At 41.3% G+C, this 21,447-nt stretch overlaps 1 protein-coding gene across 1 annotated transcript; it reads left to right on the top strand.

Moving 5' to 3' along the window:
* Positions 1–20,058, top strand: LOC135257006 (isthmin-2-like). Its single transcript, XM_064339335.1, has 6 exons — positions 1–1,052; positions 8,026–8,262; positions 10,962–11,253; positions 15,091–15,228; positions 15,706–15,774; positions 17,122–20,058. The coding sequence occupies exons 1-6, from the start codon at positions 918–920 to the stop codon at positions 17,637–17,639; spliced, it is 1,389 nt and encodes a 462-aa protein (XP_064195405.1). The 5' UTR covers positions 1–917; the 3' UTR covers positions 17,640–20,058.
* Positions 20,059–21,447: the final 1,389 nt, after the last annotated feature.

Here is a 21,447-nt window from a genome sequence, read left to right as displayed (position 1 = left end):
TCAGTGTGAAATTCCTTTGACTTCACTTTACGGTCCAGCCTTTGTCGAATACTTTTGTTGTTAGCCTAAGTGTCCTATTTTTCCCTTCATCCAAACTAATTCACTCATTCGTGTAATTTATTTCTCTCTTGATTGCGCGCGGCTCCTCTTTGAGATTCTTGCAGTCCCCAACGTCACAGGCACTCTTCTGGCGGTGAGGACCACTGCTGAGGACTTGGGACTGTTAGAACCCTGAAACAGCGGTAAGAAGAGGGAGCAGGCAGCGGGTTCAGAAGGAGAGAACGTGTTGGATAACAAAACGAAGCATTTTACCCTCTGGAACAAGTCTGGGAAGGTTTCTGACCGGAAAGGATACAAAGAACGGGATACTTTTGGTTTCCTCGGTTCAAGCTCCAGATGTCACCGCTTTGGGGCGAAATCAAGTCATACTCTCTGACATAGCGCTTGGCAAGATAAATACGCACCGGTGCGAACATAAAAGGAGTGCGCGGGGAAGGCGTTCTGGTTGTAACATACTGTACCCTACATAAAGCTTAACTTACAGCAATAACTGAGAACTTAAAAGAGCACAGTGGACAGATCGAGGTATCTGCATCCTTTACATTAAGATGACGGATGTATGACTCAAGTGTAGCTTTATGTGACATTTTAGTGGGACTATATAGTGCGCCCGCGATGCAGATTAACCCCAGCGAATTAGGAAGAAGCGAATGACACTGCATTTCATATACCAATATTTTGTTAAAGATTATTATCTCATGTTATTTGATGTTGAACTTGGATTGGAAAAGCTTCACAGAAAGCGACGCCACGACAGTGGCGCTAACGATCTCGAGCGACCTCTTCAAGCTTGTGTCATTGGACTGTTACTACAGATTTGAAAAGGCACATTAGGCGAGCATCTTCGTTTTTGAGACATGCTGAAAGGCCGAGGGAAAGCTTTGATGTTGTGGGTTGTCTTAATAACACCTTTTTGGGGGCTTATCAGAGGGTTCCCCGCAAAACAGCCTACAAACAACACCCCGCAACTCAGAAGTGGAGTATTTTTGGAGGTAAGCCCAACATTCAGATCTGTTTCCAGTTTCCATGTACAATCATTTTCAGTTTAATTTCGTGTTCACGGTATTCTGACAATTTGGAGGTGGTGTAGTACGTAAGAACTGCTATTAATAAATTGCAGTAAACTAATATTCATGCATATGCGCAGACGAAATCAGTAGGCCTACAGTTATTGGGTTATTATTCTTCCACATCCCAAAAGTCTCTGATTTGTCGTTTCTCGAAATGCTCTCTTTCTCTGTGCATCGGTTTTTATAGTTTTCCATCGGGCGTTGGTTTATTCCAGATAAGATCGTACATGTAGACGAGGCGTTCACGTGTATGTTGCTGATTAACGAAAGACGCTATATGACGTGTGCATGCTATAAACAATTCTACCGCTCTTTAGTGTGTTTTTCAAAAAGCAAATGTTGTTGTGAACACAAATGATGAACTGTCACAATACTTTACATTATAACCACGTAATAGACCCTTTTACCCAGAGTGGAGAACATCAGTGTTACTCTCAGGAATGCAAAACTTCTACAAGAAGCCACATTATGTCAGAAATAGCTATGCATGCCTTGAAGAGTAAAAACCCCATGTTACTACTTAGCTTGTGCAATATTGCAAACAACTGCATAAAGAGGTTACAAAATTATTTAACGGATCAAGTTAAAGCCTGACATGATTCAGTAGGCTCCTAATTATTGAAGGCGTGGACATATGCCCACTAAAACTAACCATTTGGTAGATAATGAAAAATTCACAGACAGAGCAAATGATAACGAGACGAACCTCCATTTTGTTTATAAGTTTAAGGGACAAAAATATGATTTACTTAAACAAGTGTTCAACAACGTAATTAGGAGCTTATTGTTTCCCCAATCCTGAATTTGATCAGTTTAAAATTTTTGTTACTTCTTTTTTATACAGTTTTCTGCAGTGTAGCCAAATGTGAACTTGGGGCTTTTGTCTTAAAAGCATGCATAGCTATTTCTGACATAATGTGGTTTAAGAGGGTAAATAATCCCTTTAAACATGAAAAACATTAATTTGCTGAATGTAACAATTTGTAAAAAAATAAATAAATAAATAATAAAATAAATAAAAAACCCATGTAAAAAAGGTTAGGCACCCACCCACTTGGTCCATTAATCATTTTTTATGATCTCAAAACTTGATAGACTCATTAGAGCTTAAAATATGGTATGTGAAGACCAGAACTTAAGAAAATACTCTGACCCTTCTAATAATCATTGATTGAAAATCAGGAGGGGTAGATCACACTAAAAGGTGCTGCCGTTACTCACTCGATTGTGGTCATGCACTGTTTTATGGAGGTGAGAGGACACCATTACATAAATGTTTTTATTGTGGTAATGCCAGAATAAAGTCTAGGGTATTTACTTTTAGTAGTGTTTTAGATGTAAACGGTATGGTTCACATTTGCGGCGTGTTGCGACTTGCTTGGATTGGGCTTCTTTTTTCAAACATACCACCTGGTAAGTGTGCATGCATCCAGTCGATTTACGCAATACAATGCTGAATCTGTATTACTAGCCAAAGTCCACGTCTGGTTTGGAATGCATTGATGCTGGAATTCCGCACAACCCATGCCAAATTTTTCAGTGAAAAACCACCATGAGTTTTTGTATGTGTGTGGACACTGAACTATGCAACACAACTGATACTTTTTGGAACAAAGTGCTGTGGTCTGATGAAACAAAAATTTAACTCAGATGCCACAGACACCAAATATACATTTGGAGAAAAACAGAGGAAATATTTGAAGAAAAGAACACCTGATCAACCATTAAGCAGGGGTGTGGATCTATTATACTTTGGGTTTGTGTGGCAGCCAGTTACATAGGCAATATTATGCAGATAGAAGGAATAATTGATTCAGGAATGGATTCAACTAAATATCTACACATCCTAGAAGCTGATAGTCATTGAAGTAATTTAAGCTGAAAATAGTTTGGATATTTCAAGAAGACAATAATCAAAAACATACCTCAAAATCAACCATGAACTATTTAAAGGAACAAAGGGTTACGTTTTTTGATTGGCCTTCACAGTCCTCAAACTTAAATATTATTGAAAACATGCACTGCAAGAAGGCCAAAAGAATATTTCTGAACTAGGAGGGAGTGCGGAAAAATTTGAAGCAAGAATAGAAGGACTGTTGGCTGGAAGAGACATTTGGTAGCTATAATTTCTGCCAAAGGAGGTGTTACAGTACTGACTGACAAGGTGCCCAAACATTTTTTTTTCAATCTGTTAAATTCCACAAAGAAACAGTAATTGTGCATTCCAATTTGAAGAAATATGTCATGGTTATAGTTGTTCCCTGCAGAGGTTGTGCTAACTTCTTTTCGCTTAGAATATCAACAAAACATGAAATTGGACCATGAGTGCACTAACTTTGCATGCCACTTAAAAGTTTCTGAATCAGTAAAACAAAGAAACACAGGCACATTTATTTTAGCATTGACAAACAGTCTTCTCGTTGTTATTTTAAATGTGTTATACCTTACAAATCAAGTTTAGGTAATTCTTGCACTTTTTACTCTGATGAGAATGGGTGAAGTTTGTATGCCTAGTCTAAAATTTATCCTTTTTCTTTTTTAAAGTTACAATCTCGAAGATTTCTGTTTCGTTCTCTTTGGCGGTACCAATGGCGAAAAGCAGTAATTGCAGGTGTGTTTTTGGACCTCACTTCCCAGAGATCCAACCAGTGTCGCCTGTGTGACGTCAGTCAGTTGGCACCTGGGCCACGCCAACTATAACACTTACTATTTACTGAATAAAAAATGGTTGTTATAAAAGTAACGTTATGTACACACTCATTCATTGTGTAACATAAGGCTAACTTAAGCTGCCTTTACACTGCCGAGCTGGGTTAAAATGCTGTAGCAGACCTGGGGTAGAATTAATGATGATCAATTTCCACAGATGTTCTTTATCCACCTTTTGCCCGGTATGAACATCTTTACACTGTAGAGAAGAATTTGCGGGATTCACTGTGGCTCATACAATTATGTATCTCGTGCACACTAAACAGTCTTTCTCGTGAATGATTATTGTGTGATATTTTTGAAACAACTGCCTTGCAAAATGTTACCGCTGGTGTTTCTAGTTTTGCTAGCAAACTGTTTGAGAATAAAGCGGAGCTGGGTGTTAAATTAGCAATCAGAACAAGAATAATAAAACAAAAACAAAGGAGATTGCATCAAAAAAGTGCAAGGCTGAAGTACCATATGAGGATGCGTAATAAAATAATAACGCTAATCCATACTGCTGTATTCTTTTATTTAGTTTTCTCCGGTTTGACATCTTTACACTGAAATCAGACCTGGCTCTGCTCCACCTATACCCCTGGTTAATGCTCTGTGTAAAGACGGCTTTATTTCGATCATTATATGAACTTGATGGCAATGTAAATAACGGTAACATTAAGGCCAGTTCAGATCAATGATTCGCAACGAGACAAAACGGTTTTAGAATGTTGCAGAGAAAATTGCAGCGGTGTGAACTGGTTAGTTGCAGAGCGTCTGAAGCCGTTGCCTGGGGTCTCAAAAGACCCACCTTGTCAAATCGCCAAGTGCAGTTAGAACGTTTGCAATCAGACGTCTTGGAATTGTGCAAGTTGCATCCAGTCTCGTTGCAAATCATTGATCTGAACTGACCTTTAGTTAGCTACATTGCAACGTTGCAACAAGGTAGCATTGCATTCGAGAGACGTTTTGCGAGGTCGGTACCAGTCGGTAGCATTAGCTAGCGTTTTTTCTAATTGTTAGCTGACATTAGATTGTGTTAATTACATTAGCTAGCTAGCTAACGCAACGTTACCTGATATGAGAGATGGATACTGTGCGCAACATTGTCTAAACTAATGTTGCCTTTCTTGACATGGTCCGGTAGCTAGCGTTAGCTGTGCAAATAGCTAGGCTATGTAATTTAGTAACGTTACATTGTCATCAAATGTAATACGAAATCTACATAAACAAATAATATGACCTCTCATGTTACACAAAAACTTTTCAGGGTTCCATAACCGCCCCCCCCCTTTTCTCTGTTATTGTAACGCTAGCAGACACCGGGAAAAACAGTACACCGCTCACACACAAGTGAGTTGAAGAGCAAGCCTGTTGCGTTAGCTCCGTCTACCCTCTCTGGCGGACCAACCACTGATGGGTGATGGAAAACGCGTCACTAACTATGCGCCGCTTGTGATTTTTTCCCGGGAATGTCGCCACAGACACCCAGTTCTTTAATCATAAATTATTATATTAATAATAATATAAATTAATATAATAATAGGCTTGATCAACATTGTGTTACCTAATTTGGCGATAGATAGTGACTCAACAGACATTTATTTTTATGAAAATCTTCGAGATTATTACTTTAAAGTAAAGCACATTGAACTTTTATGTATTGAATGAAATGCACTATTTAAGTGAAGTTTGATTGATTGATTGATTGATTGAAAATATGGAGGGGTAGATCACAGTAAAAGGTGCTGCCGTTACTCACTCGATTGTGGTCATGCACTGTTTTATGGAGGTGGGACAACACCATTACGTAAATGTTTTTATTGTGGTAATGCCAGAATAAAGTCTAGGGTATTTACTTTTAGTAGTGTTTTAGATGTAAACGGTATGGTTCACCTTTGCGGTGTGTTGCGACTATGACACGCAGATTGGTCTTCTTTTTTCAAACATACCGACTGGTAAGTGTGCATGAATCCAGTCGATTCACGCAATGCAATGCTGAATCTGCATTACTAGCTGAAGTCCACATCTGGTTTGGAATACATTGATGCTGGAATTCTTCACAACCCATGTTGCCAATTTTTCAGTGTTCAAAGCACAATGAGTTTTTGTATGTGTGCAGAGACTACAGAGTGGTCCACACATTATAGATAGAAAATTAGTAGCTTTGATGCCTAATGTAATCTGAGCTGTGGCTTGAACATTTCCAAGGTGAGGGTGAAATCCAGTTAACTAGTTAACTAGCTACCTGTAGCTTTGTGCGTGTGTGTCTGCGCATGTGTGTGGGTGGGAGTGTGCATGTCTGTCGATATACATGTGCTAATTTATTGCAGCATGTGGGTATGTCAGTGTGCTTTGGAATATGTTTGTACAATGTGTGTGTGAGTGCTTGCATATTCTCTGTGCATTTGTGTCTTTGAAACCAGTAAATTGCACGTTCAAATCCCAGCAATAATACTGTTAAACTAGTTGCTTTACCCAGATCTCCTTAATAACTGAATAGCTGTATCAATGGATTACATGTAAATATTATGCATATGGGTGTCAACCAAACCTTTCATGTGGAGATACAGATTTATAAATATGCTACCAGAGGGAGAAACCTGCCTCTCAGTGAAAAATCCAACCCATGTATTTAATGAAATTATGAATGGCCATTCAGTTTTTCACAATAACAGATCCCATTTTCTGTCTATCTCTCAGCAGAAAAGTAATTTAATGTGAAGGCGGAAAAGGAATCTGTTTCTAAATATAGTGGAGGAATTAGTGTTGCTGCACCCCACTGCTCTGGCACAGTCTGCTGGAGGCCCAGAATGTTGTGCTATCCTAGGGAAAATCTTGGAATTATACACTATATGACCAAACATATCTGGACTGAGGCTGTTTTTCATGGTTTGAGCTAGACCCTGTAGTTCTAATGAAGGCACATCTTAATGCTACCGCCTACAATCACATTCTAGATGATTCTGTTTAGGGAAGGCCCTCTCCCGTTTTGGCATGACAGTGCCCCCAGTCAGTGCTCAACCTCACTAATGCTTTTCTGGCTGAATGGAACCAAATCCCTGCAGCAATGCTCCAACATCTAGAATGAAGCCTTCCCAGAGGAAGTTGTTACAGCAGCAAAGGGCGGACCAGCTCCATATTAATGGCCCTAATTTTGGATGAGATGTTGGGTGTCAGGTGTCCACATAGTTTTGGCCATGTAGTGTATCTTCTTCAGGTATTATGGCATCTATCTTCTTTGTTCATTCTTTAACTCTGAAAATAGAGTAAAGCCTGCTTTTGCCTTGATAGACACATATCATCAGACAAGGCTCCATTTCGCCAAAGGGATGTGGCTGTTAGATGTAGACACAAAGTGCAGTGGGGGCGGGTGTGGCATGCAAATAACTATCCAAAGGAAAAAATAAAACAAAGGAAGCAACAGCTCTGGAACTGGTCCTGCACTGTTTGCTGCACATCAATTTGTGCTAAGATGATGTGCATGTTCATCAGTGTAGCATAACGGTTAGGAAACTCATCTTGTACAGCTTGCAGTTTCGATTCCCAGTCCGGGCACTGTTATTGTATCTTTGAGGAAGATTCCTGAATTGCCTCAATTAATATCCAGGTACATAAATGAATTGAATGTAAGTTGCTATAGACAAGAACGTCTTCTATATGCCAAAATGAAAATGTGCGCTCTCTGCAAACGGCATGCTCAGCCTTTTTTGTCAAGTTATATTAGATATAGATTTTTCAAATCTATTAATTGTTTGGTAAATCACATTTAGCCCTGGGTGGCTTGTGTTCTTACTTCTTGTGCTTTGGGAGAATTTGATGACGTGTGGGGAGATAAAAACGTGGTGACTGTGCACATTTTTGGAGCTGTGAGATGGTCGAGAAAGCTGCTTTGTGGGTTGTGCAGCAGCGCATTGCCCTTACAAGTTGCTTATGTAACCAGGATTACCCTGTTCATGCGTGTGGCACAGTGGGACAACATATCTGTGCGGCCAAACACTGGTCACAGCCACTACAAACTGCATCTCTTATTTGTGGAGAGATTAGCTCACACAGTTCCCCCAGCTTATGTCATGACCAAGGTTTTGCCTATACCCCTCAACAACATTTAGCAAAGTTGACGATGATGGATGTCTAAAAATGTCCAATATGTTTTGATCAAGATTCATTGAATGCTGAAATTTAATGAAGTTATATTTTTCATCAGGCACAATCACAGACGCCCTCCAGGGCTGTCCACCATGGGCTGGAGGTCTTTAGGAAGCACAAGCAGGTACAGAGTGCAGCGTCTACCCTGCGCCGTCACAAGAGGAGGTGGCGGCACCAGCACTCCTTGGGAGTTCTGCCAAAACCAGAGCCCGAAGAGGTGGCACGCCCCTTCCTGCTGGACCAATTTCCAGAACTCACTGGCCTCGAGCTCAATGCACAGAACCCCAACATTCAGGTTAGTTAAGATATGCAGAGTCACACTTAAAGGCATGTGTACATTTCATTCTAACCAGAGTATAGGTTGTCTATTCAGAATATTGTCTATTCAGAAAAATAAAAGCATGTTTAACATAGGAATTTGTTAACATTTAACATAGGGTTTATAGTCAAATACCAAGTGGGTTGCAACACCTACTGGCATAATCCTTGAAAAACGTACTTTCCCTGGATTGCTTCAGTAAATATGTATTCCATGATGTGTATGGAAGTAAGCCAAAGCTGTGTAATTCACTTACGTAACTCAGCAATAATGTAAGTATAAATAAATAATATAAGCAATTTTATATCTTCCAAAAGTGATGTTACAACCAGTATAACCTGAGGAACATTTTGAAAATTACAAGTGTTTTCCCTGGTTTCACGAGTCAATAATCACACTCTATCTGGGACCCTTTTAGTATTTTGAAGTTAACATCACATTTGCCTTACATGTCATGTTGAATTTTTTAGCCTGACAAGCTTCGCACTGAAATGTGGCATAACTCCACTTAGCTTCAGGGATGTGCTTTGCCAATAAACCAAAGCAGAGTGTGGGTGGGAGTCCATTCGGAGGCTTGATTCAAAGCCAGAGCACCAGTCATACAGTAAATGTAACAGCTTTGGGGAATTTGATTAAACAAACATGGGTAGAACTGCTGTTTGCTGGCTGCTGTGCTCACACAGAACTCTAGGAAGTCTCCCAACTTTGCCTTTGATGTTGGTGGTACTAATAGCCGTGAAAAGACTTGGATAAAAATGTCAGCTAGCTAGTCACAAGGAATAGTAACTGTCACACGCCGTGACCACCCTGGTAGGAACAGAAGAGCTGGGCACAGGGAGATGTGGACACCTACTGTGGAAAAAAGCACGCTTTAAAATCCTGGACTGATTCATAACACAATCCAAGTGTGTGTGTCAACTTAACCAGTAGGTGTGGTCCTCTAATTGCCCTGAATTTTTCCCACAAACCGAGCCCTGCCAGTTACTCACCATTGTTAGTAAACTTGTGTTTATATACAAGTTTAAGGAACAGCAATAAAGGTAGTTACACTATATGACCAAAAGTATCTGGACACCCTTTGGTCTGGTTTTTCATGATTTGGGCTAGGCCTCTTAGTTCCAGTGAAGGCAAATCTTAATGCTACAGCATACAATGACATTCTGGAGAATTGAAATGGCAACTGTGATCTAGGCCTTATCGCTCAACATCAGTGCCCAACCTCACTAATGCTCTTGTGGCTGAATGGAAGTGAATCCCCGCAGCTGTTCTAAAATCTACTGTAAAACCTTCCCGGAAGAGTGGAGGCTGTTAAAGCAGCTAAGGGAGGACCAGCTCCATATAAATACACCATGATTTTGGAATGAGATTTTCAACAAGCACATATGACTATGATGTTTGAGTGTCCACATACTTTTGGCCATGTACTGGGTATACAGACAGGTAACAAATTAAAGGAAAAACATGAATAAATGAGTGGAGAAACATAAAAAGTACAGATGCTTTCGTACAGGTGTACTGCATGATACAGTTAAGCTATTAACATCCTATCATGCTCTCTGGCATGTATGAAAAAATTCTGAGCAGGCCCAGTTGACCAGTTGATTTTAGATCAAGATGGAAAGAGGAAAAGATCTGAGTGACATTGAAAGAGGGTTCATTATTGGGGCATGGATGGCAGGAGGTTCAGTCACGAAGACTGCTTAACTGGCTAGTGTTTCAATAGGAACAGTGTCAAAAGTGACATCTGCATTTAGATCTATGGGAAAAACATCAGCAAATAGGGTCAGAAATTGTGGTCGAAAGCGCACATTCGATGACCATGATGCTCGTTCGTTACTGTGATACGTAAGGAAAAACAGAAGAGCAGCTCTTCCTCGGGTGACTGAGAATGTCAGTGCAGGATGTGATCAGACTTTCAGCAGGAACAGTCTCCTAAAATGAAGCACAGGCGCAGATCATGGTGTGAAGCCGTGAAAACAAACTCCTCATTAAGCAGTTGAGAAAAGATTCAGCCACATTAAATGAGAGCACCTTCACTGTGTGGCTACAACAATATAACAATAGTTCTGCTGCTAATAATAATAGTAATAATCACGATGAAAGTATCTGAATGTATTGGTAACTTATAGAGCAAATCATTTTTTTTAATCTTATGTTTTCTTTGTTACCGGTTGCTTTAAAAAAATAATAATAAATCGCCTATCGAAATCAGTATTGACTGATTTGGCTTTAAATCGGCATACTGGCAACTGGAAGCGGCCATAAAAATTCATGATCGGTGCACCCCTAATATATATATAACTGAATTATAGTTTACAGTGACAACCTGGGGAACCACAGTGGGTTGGGAAGTGCAACGGTTTGTGAAGCTAATCAGATGTAGAGGATGATTCAATAAATTTCACAGGAATTTGACCAGGATACCAGGATTAACACTCCTAAAAACAGAATGTTTAATAGCCATAGTATTAACCAAGCCCATGCCTGCTTAGCCTCAGCAGTTTGACCTGAGAAGGGGTAGGCTTATATGACTGCTGACCTAAATTATTTTCACTGTTGGATCTGAAATGTTGGTGAGACAACAGAGGATTGAAAATGAGGGAACGGTGAGGGGTCAATGAGATGATACAGGACCTTTTTGAAATGAGGGTAATAGGGGCCATTTCTCCAAACAGGTCACCATTGAGCTCATGGATCAGCCCCAGGCAGAGAACGGGATGGCGCCAGCCAAGGTCCGTGGGGACCAGCCGCTGTCCTCAGAGACCTGGCTGGGGAACCAAAAGCTGTTCTGGCCCCTGTTCTGGGGGTACTCTGACTCAGGAGAGGATGGGACAGGACGCAAAAGCATGGAGGATTCGGCTGAGGACTACACACTCGAATATGATGGTGAGGAGTCAGCCCTGAGTGGGGTGGAAGGAGACTGGGACAGGCAGTGGAGCAAGGGGTGGGACTCCAACAGCACCTACGGTGAGTGGATTCACCCTCCCTTCTTCTGCCTTCTCCATCACTCCACCATTCCTGCCTCCCTCTTCATGCCCTCCCTTCTCTCGCTCTCTCTCTTTCTCTCTCTGTCTCTTGCTCGTTGGATTTTTAAGCATTTTCACATTTGTCTTTTTTCTCCACTCCTCTTTCATCTCTCTCTCTATTGATCTTTCTCACATGTGAACTACAATTTTCACATGTAAAGACAAAACATGTGACTTGAAATAGCCTATGTTACCGTTTTGTGCTGTCATCTTATAAGTGGGATTATTTTTAATGTGTTCTCTCCACAGGTTTTATTGTTCACATGTGGTTTTTGTACTTTTTCGTAATGGAGGATATGGGGAGATATTGACAGACAACAGAGAGAAAGAAAGAAATAGGAAGGTAGAGAATGAAGCCTTGCTGTCCTGTGTTACTGGCTGAGAGTGCAAGAGAGAGGGAGAGAGCGCACCATCAGGGCATTGTGCAATCCTGTATGAAGTTGACACTGGTCCCTTTGAAGTGCCGGCTGAGTTGCTCACTAATAGCGGCATGGGGTTGGTCCCCGGAACAAACAGCTCATATTTTTGCTCAATTAGAGGAGAGATTAGGCACAGTGGCTGACCGGGGCAGACAGTTGAAGCCTCCACTATTCTTCTTGTTCCAGCCCCCCAGACCCTGCCAGGGCCCTCACTCTGCGCGGCCCCTCTTTTGAGCTGTTTCAAGAATTCCGGGGCCTTTAAAGGGCCAGAAAACAAAATTACTGTGCTGTTTTCTCTTGCCCTCTCTCTCTCTCTCTCTCTGTATTAAATGAAAACTGCTTCCTCTGTACAGTCATGCTGGCAGACAATAAAGTTTGACCTTACAACAGAAGCATACAATAAAAGGAAAGCAAAAAAAGATGCTAAAATAATTTCAGAAAGAATAAACAGTGCCTGTGATGTAAGAAATAATAAAGCACCATATATGGACAAAGCCCTCCATGTTTCCTAAAATATGCCACGTCCACTCTTAACAGCTAACATCCTCTTCATCTTAAAAACATGATTCACAGCCTCCAGATTCTGAATCTTGTTGGACCTAGTCTTCAAAATGGCCACGCCAGAAGTGTGCAGAGGCCTCTATGTCTGTACATACGTAGGCCCAAAAATGAAACAAAAAAAGAAGGAAAAAAGCCTCATGCAAGCCAAGAAATAGAACCTCAACTAACAAAAACACCCCCATCAACCTAGGGCACTCAACAGGTGAGCTATGGACTCAGGTTCTGAACAAAAAGGATAAACCACCTTATTACTTGGATCCAGGGTGTTTGATACCTGTGGGTAGCTATAGCCCCATGCGCAAGACTCAGACGGAGGTTGGCCTTTTGGGCCAAAAAACTCAGCCTTCGTCCCTGCCAGAGAGCATCTGTGCTCCACCTTTACACAAATGAAGTATGCTTCCCTACCACTTCAAACTCCCCTAGGGTTGTAAAGGATTGGATGCCCCCCCCCCAAAAAAAAACCATCCTCTTTCCAATCTCCCACAGCAGGGGAGACATCCAAGATGAGGGAACTGTATCAACATTCCACTGGTCAGAAAGAGTACAGTCCTAAACAAACACTCTTTTAAAAGGCCTGGCAGGGACCCACATACTTCCTGCATAACCCGCTGTAACATTCTTCTGGAACTGATCCCAGCCAACTCTGCCAGAACCACAAAGGATTCACTGGAGGCTTTAAGAAGATGGCCCAGGTTTACATCCTCTCACAGGCCCTACAGAAACGAGCATCATTCCATGCACAAAGGTGCTCTGGTCCAGACACTTGGCATAAATTACCAGACATGACCTTCCACATATAAGGACACGTCATGAAATTTCAGTGCAGACTGAGTCCATGAATTAATCAGGAATATCCGAGTTAAGAAATCCCCGATCACATATTTGGCCCGGAGTGTGCAGAAGTTTCTGGAAATATACGCGTTGACACAAGATGAGACTACCGCTCATGACCGACACCCCAAATTTCACTGAAATTTAACAGGTCGGATATATTACAGAAACTCAGTTTTTCATACAGTGTAATCCCCCTGGTAGACTGGGTGTTGCCCCCTCACTCATCTCCCAATCTGTCAAGCCACACTCCCAGTTGATATTGGCAGAGGAGGCATTTTCATAGATCCTCAGGCTCTTCTCCAACACCTGAACATGCCCACTAACAGACATTGACATTGTTAGCATAAGCTGATAGCGCTATGGGTACGGTCTGCAATAACCCCAGTAGGGAGAGCCCAGTGAGTTTGTCCATCTGCCTACGCAGCAAAGGATCTATCACTAAACTGTAATGTTGGCCTATCCATGCGTCCAAAATTCAGCCCATTCAGAACCTAGAGGGGGAGCAGATTGATATTGAGATGAAAAAAACATTCTCCTTGATCTCCGTTTTAACTTGCACAGCCTTCAGACCCCTTCAATGTTGAGGGCCTGGCAGCCTCTACTAATCATTGCATCTCCTGGAGCAGTGGACGTGTTAAACCCCTTTGCCTCCTGCACAGATTCAGACCATTGTGCCCGAGGCTTGGGTAAGCCCTCCCCACATGGATCTGCTCCCTACACCGCTGCCAGTCTGCTAGTCCCTCTAGTTGCTTCAGGCCCAGGGGGCGCAGTGCTGGCTACACCGTCCTGAGCCTGCTGTGTATGCGTGTATGCGGGCGAGCGAAACATTTGTGTTCCACATCATCACATTCAGAACACTTCACATTACCTGAACTTGCGTAAATGCGTATATAAAAACCTTCCTCATAACTTACCTAAAAAGAGACTGCCAGAGTCTGAGCCATGTAGTTGGGAAGAATTTCTACTTTGATTGCTGTCACCTGAGATTCTATGTATATATGCGAGGTGTCTGTTCCAGACCAGAAATCCTTTGATGAATGTCTTTTGACCAAAACAACAACAAAAAAAGATATATTATTGTAAAATACGGTGTCTGGGAGGTATTTTCATTTATTAAGGAGTTGAGAAACATAAAAATCTGTCTCCACAGAGACTGGACTTGTTAATTTTTGAGTTTTTACATCCTAGGCTTATTGTTCTGAATGTGCTAACGAACTTCCAAAAACTCTGCAGCTCTCAATCCAGTGCCTCGTTACAACTGAAAGAAGGCACTTCCAACACAGTCATTCTCATAGGAGAGGCCGCGAATGGTAAAACCTGTACATAAACATCATTAAGAAACTGACCATTCTTTATCACCTGACTGACAAAGAGCTCTTCTTTCAGAAATACAACCACCACTTTATTCATATGGGATGTGTAAGAAATGTTTTCATGGCTAACTTGTTTGCCAGCAGCATGCAACACTTAAAAAATAATAAATAAAGAGAAGATGTGATAAAGGGTGATGGAAACAGATTTTTTTAAATAAATGATGACATAACAGAGACCCAAGTCACATGCTTCTGCTCCAGAAAGCCCCAAAAAATGTCATTAAATAGACCATTGCATGCCCTCTTCGATGTCTCTGGGCTACAACCATGTATAACCAAGAGAGGGCTATTATAATCACTCTTCCTAGAGCTAGTATGTCTTGCAAAATCTCAGTAAATATTTGGCTGGCACTCTTTTGATTACGTAATGTTTTCTTTCGGATTTTCTTTTCGGTAAATTCCCTTAACATTTGCGAAACATTTCAATGGAAAATTAGAGAGAGAGAAAGAAGGAGTGAGAGAGAGAAAGAGAGTTTGCCACAGTTTTAGTCCCCAACCAGCAGCAAGAAGATACTGCCCATCTCAAACATGAGAGGACAGAGCCATTTTAAACAACCGAATGGTCACATTTTTGCTTTCCTGTACCCTCAGATAAGGAGGACGACGAGTGGAGTGCCTGGTCACCATGCAGTGCCACCTGTGGTCAAGGCGACCAAAAGCGCACACGTTCATGTGGCTACTCTTGCACGGCAACAGAGACCAGGACCTGTGACATTCAGCAGTGTCCAGGTGATGGTCCGTCTCTAATCTTCCACAACCCTTGTAATGTTTTACAGTAGTCTGCAGTGTAACACCTCCGTAATTTTAGTTGTTCATTAAAACCTCTCTGATCTGCATCCTTCAATAAGACATATAAATCTCCGTTCCACACCATAACAGATACCTTTAACAGACTTTAAACTCTACATTTCACTTTTCTATAACCTTGATCGTCTCAGTCTCTCACTAAGACACCTAAAACCATCTTGTCTCCATCTTTCACAGAAGAGTCTTTTGTTATCACCCTTCTTCACTCAGACTAGTCACTAGTCTCCATGGTCAGCGTGTTCACTCAAACTCCAGAATTAGTCCCACCCCCAGTCATCAAGAGTAGATTGGTTTTCATGAGAATATGTATGTGATTTCACATGGTGATCAACATGGTACAAATACCAGCAGGTCCTCCCCTAAACTGACTCTATCCTATGACTTCCTCTGGCTGCACAGATGAAACTAACGCTGTGACTGAACTCATCCCCTATGAGACAGAGAACGGTACAGAGATTTTCAGTGCAGGTAAGTAGGTACCCTGCCTCTCTTCTCAGAATACATGCAGACCAGAGCCGGCCACCTGTGTTTTGAGAGGTTTTTGGTTGTTTCACTCTCTCTCAAAAATAAAACACTTATATGATGCCTCACTATGTGTAACTGTATGCTCTCCCATCAGGAAGCCTATGTCTAAGATCAAGCACAGAGGGCATACAGTTAAATGCAGTGTTGGGGCCGTGACACAATTATTGTTGTTTTGGCGTTGCGCTCCTGCATATTTGATTTGAAATAAAACATATTTACATCCATATTGGGTGATCCCTGTAGGATGTACAGCTATTTTTATACATACTTCTCCCATTTTAGGGGAGCAGAAGTAATGGGACAGTTGGCTGCTTAATCTGTTTCTTTGCCAGCTGTGTGTCTTTGCATCATTGGCCCTACTCATTGGACAGTGCTTCATCTTGCAGTAGAACAGTGACACCAAACATACTGCTAAAGCAACTAAGTAGTTCTTCAGGGCCAAAAAGTGGAATATTCTTGGCTGGCCAAGTCAGTCACCCGTCCTGAATCAAACTGAACATGCATTTCACTTGCTGAAGACAAGACTGAGGGCAAAATGCCCCAGAAACAAACAGGAACTGAAGTGCAAATCTGGCAGAGCATCACCAAGGAAGATACCCAGCGTGCGGTGATGTCTATGGGTCACAGACTTCAGGCTGTCATCGAATGCAAAGGATTTGCAACCAAGTACTAAATATGACGACTTTATTTAAGATTATGCTAATTTGTCCAATTGCATTTCATCCCCTAAAATGGGGGATGTATAAAAAGGGCTCTAATTCCTACACAGATCACCTAATATGAATGTTCATGCCTCCAAACGAAAGCACAGTCTGCACTTTCACCTCATTATTGTAGTTAAAATCCAATGTGCTGGAGCGCACAGCTGAAAAAACAAATTGTATCACTGTCTCAATGCTTTTGCATTTAACTGTATATTGCTTATTTGATTGTCGTTGTCATTCTAGGTGATTTCAGTTCTGTTAACTTTGCTTCTCCTTTACTGGTATTTAGCAGAATCTCTTACAAAGCATAAAGCAATACAGTTGCCAAATAAATCAATGTTGTTTTTCCATTGGCAATATTACATTATAGTCATTTGGCAGATGCTCTTACCCAGTGTGACAAACAGTAGTGGAGAACATCAGTGTAACTCTGTGTAATGTCAACCTAACAAACAACAATATGTATTTTAACAAAAATATGGTATGATTAGACATAACTTTACATATAACCAATATAAATCTTACACAGCAATACATGTAATATTATCTCTCTCTCTTTCTCTCCTTCTCTCCCTCCCTGTCGCAGAGGTGGACAGCTGTGAAAAGTGGCTTAACTGCAAGAGCGACTTCCTGCAGCGGTACCTCCAGCAGGTACTGACAGAGCTACCCAGCTGCCCCTGCTCCTTCCCCTCGGAAGTGGCCTACGGCGTGGTGGACATCTTCGACGAAGCGCTGCAGAAACGATACCGCTGGAACGACGCCAGCTCCCAGAAGGAGAGGCTGGATGTGTACAAGCCCACGGCCCGCTTCTGCACACGCTCCTCGCTGGTGGCCGACAGCGGAACCCTGGCGGCCCAGCAGTGCTGCTACGACGACCGCATGCGGCTGATCACGCGGGGGAAGGGGGCCGGCACGCCCGACCTCATCAGCATCGAGTTCTCCCCCGAGCTGCACTTCAAGGTGGACGTCCTGCCCTGGATCCTGTGCAAAGGGGACTGGACTCGATTCCACGCGGTACGACCGCCCAACAACGGCCTGCACTGCACCGAGAACCCCCACCAGGACATCTTCATGAATGAGCTGGAGGAAGCCCGGGAGTACTGAGCCCTCCCCACCCGGGCCCAAATCTGAACCGGAGCCAGAACTGGAACCCGAGGCCTCCCAATCTGAAAATCCCTCCGCTGCAAATGTTGGACAGGACCGGAGGACAAATACACACTTGCACATACACACACACACACACACACACACACACTCACACACATACACACACACACACGCACACAAGGACAAATCTTTCCAAATGCTTACTGACCTCCACATCATCCAGCATATGATCAGAGCTATTGCTGTTGCCTGTATAATGTGTATGTGCTGTGTCTTGCTGAGTTTTTCTATGTCTGTGAACTGTGTCTTTTGTGGTTGTTGGTGGCAACTCCTTCTTTGAATTTAGCTCCTTTGGATATTATTGGAAAGGCTGAATAGTGGAAAGAAGCTACAGATATCATTTTGAAAGTAATACATGTAATTTATTGCTGTGTAAGTCAGGATCTGTGGGGCTTAGCTTGACACTAATATGTAGTTTAAATTCTATAAAACATGTAGGAAATGGGCCATGGACACAAGCAAGGAGACAGAAGTCATTTTGGACTCTCTGATGTCCTCTGCATGAATTTGTACATGTGCAACTCCACACACTGTAATTGAATTTACAGTTTACAGAATTGAGGTGTACAGGGGGGCTGTACAGATGGAGCATTCTCTGAAACATGGCTGCCATATTTATTCCAGTCATTTAAAGACTTGTTGTTTTTGTTTTATAAGACTGTGATGTTTTACAAAAGGAATTTCTGGTAAAACTGCATGAATTTTGAACAGAATGTTCGCTTCATTGTCGCATCCCTAAAGGCCCTGCTTGGCCCCACTCCAGGGCATTCCATATCATTCCAGAAAGACCAAATACGGTTTTGTTCTTCCACTGTGCTTATTTGTGTAACAGAAGCACTGGGTTTGAAATGAGATGTGATCCATGTGGCATGCCGTACAATGTAAATACATGGGTAACTACAACATTAACTGAGATTGTGCAGAGATAATTCAGTGACAAGTAGTGACCCTTTCGAATTGTAATGACACATTAAATCAGCACTGAGGTGACTCTGACTCTAACTCCAGTGCTGACTGTGACTTCAACACAGACTGAAATAACTAATTACAAGAGTAATCGTTCAAAATCTTATCTCTGAGAAAGGAGCGAGCTGTCACTGTGCAACTGTGCAGGGAAAGGGTGATTTTTTTAGAATCTCCACCTGACTGGTTTCACTGATGTTTTCTTTCGCAGGTGTTCTTAAAAAACTTTTATTTTGAAACCATTCCCCCATGTCGCCATGTCTCCAGGGAGGGCCTTACACTGCCTCCCTTCAGATGTTGGTGTCATCTCTGCCCCCCCCCCCCCCCCCAGAACTGCAGGAGAAAAAAAGGCAGAAAAGCTTCAGGGTTTTAGTGACATCTGTTCAATATTGTACTCATTTATTTATTTTTTTTCTGGTTGGTTTAAGTCTGTTCAGTGGCATTCAAGTGGCTGAAGTGTATTTTTAATTTTGTGTGCACCTGGAGGTATTATGGCCTGTGGCCTGTGTTACAAGTTCTGGAGGAACAGTATCAGTGTAGTTTTATGCAGTCAACAGCCTATGCCAGTCAATGATGGACCACTATTGGGACATTATGGCTTTCAACAGATAATAAAACAAGGTGAAACACAGGACTGGCTAATATATATATATATATATATATATATATATAATCTATGAACATTAAGGGATGTTTCAATATGAAAATGTAAGTGGTTTAAGTATACAGTGTTCCTGAGGCTTTCTCTCCGGCAAAATATTTAACTGTGAATAACTGATAAATAGTCAACTACTATACAACTGTTTCTCCGCTCTTTAAATTTTGCTTTGCCTTCATATGGTGAAAAACAGCCTCTGTGCTACATTGCTGGGTTTTACACTGAAAGTTTACGTCACAAATGTCTTTTCAGGAAAACAATTTTAAAAATATGTGTTATGACATCTCACATTTTGAAAATCACGTTTTTATGAAAGGCACTTTATACATGTGAATATACAATATATAAATATGTATTGTACCAACATTTTGTAATTTGTGTTTGTTGTCAAAGGGATTACTTGCAAGATATGCTAAAAGTAAGTAAATCCCATAGCATGATCTTTTGTGATATTGTGTAAAAACTGGCTCTAGATATTTTATTGTACAGTATTTATTGTATATGGCTTGGCTTGTTGCTGAAGCTTTTGAAATAAATGTATAAATTGATCAGTAATACAGACAGTGCCAATTTAAATCTCACAAAATTGCATCTTTTAAAGGGATTTTTGCCTAAAGGGAATTAATTCTCAGTGCACCACCACACTTGAAGTAAGAAATGTTTTCTATTAATTTTTTTCATTCTTCTCTGCTAGCTAAAAAAAACAGTGACAATATAAAGACATTTGAGAGTGTCTGTACTGTTATTGCCTTATTCATGGATGTTGATATTGTGCATACTTGCGTAATGTGCCGGAGGACTGCAATGAATTTAGAGCATACCACTGCAGACTCTGGGGTCTGCAGGCCAGATGGGACTGCTATGCTCAGCAGGGAAGGCTCTGACCTTGTTGCTCAATAGCAACACCTCTGGCCAAACAGGGACCTGCAATTCATGCTGGCTGCATGGTGCTGTGTCACTGTATTTATGGCAGCTTAGTCGGTGGAAGATCAAGATTGAGCGACTGGCTGTGGTCCTTGGAGGGCCACACATACTGGAATGCGCTATGCCAGATTGCCTGAGGGCAATGCAGTTGGGCATTCTAAATTCAGAAAAAAACTAAACAAATGGAGAGTGCATGCAAACATTAAACAGGGCTCTGTAACAGGTCAGTTATTAACTGAATTTTTTGGGCCTTCCCCTAAGAGGCTTAGGTTAGCTTAAGTTGGGCAAGATTCCTCTGGCGTCTCCCCTATCTACTCACTAGGGATATGCACTGTAAAATCAAATCACAATTCTCTTAAATAAATTGAGAACTTTAAAAAATGGAATCTAACTTAATTTAAAAGCAAAAAATAAGTAAGATTTATTGTTAAATACCTGTAAATTTTAACAATAAGTTGCCTTACTCAAACTGCTTAAGGAGTCTGTTGTGATCAGCAAGAGTTGTATCAGTACCCTTGTCAGTCTCAGTCCTCCTGTCGCACACTATGTGGCTTGTAGTGTCGAAAATGTTCACTGGCTCACTGTCTCCAGAATCCCTATGACTTCTTTAAAACTACTGTGCTCTCATGAGTTTGAAAGACTAGTCTGATGTGTCGTAAAACATGGAGGAGAGTGTGCGTGCTGATATTACAGCAAAGCAGGTCCAGCAGCATGTCATTATTAATTCATGAGTGACTGCTGACAATGTTATTTATGCTAAGGAACTTGTACAAACATGCTTTGACTACATTTGCACATGGAGACAACAGAATAAATTCCCACAGATACGTAACCAAGATACAAGGAGCAGTTCAGTAAAACAGAAAGAAAAACATTAATGTTTTCCTTCTAGTAATATAAACTTGTATCGTATCTTTATGACCACAGTTGCCTTGTCCTTGTTTAAATCATGAACTAGGAACAACAAGATTGCTATTGTTCTGTTCCTACTTCTTAGTATATGAAAGAGATATATTCTGTAAATTTGCTCAGATTACATAAAAACTGATATTTGGAGACAGTTGTACTCTCATCTGATTTGAACTCATTTGAATAATAGGTAAACCTTGAATAATGGGTCAGAGTAACCCTTAGGTCATAGATAATAATAACTTTAGGTCAGTAACAGTAACTTTAGGTCATAGATCAATAGTTAGACGA

This window comes from Anguilla rostrata, chromosome 6, assembly GCF_018555375.3.
Source record: "Anguilla rostrata isolate EN2019 chromosome 6, ASM1855537v3, whole genome shotgun sequence".
Classification (NCBI taxonomy): domain Eukaryota; kingdom Metazoa; phylum Chordata; class Actinopteri; order Anguilliformes; family Anguillidae; genus Anguilla; species Anguilla rostrata.
Note: the sequence above shows the minus strand (reverse complement) of the source record. Positions and strands in the feature narration are given on the sequence as shown.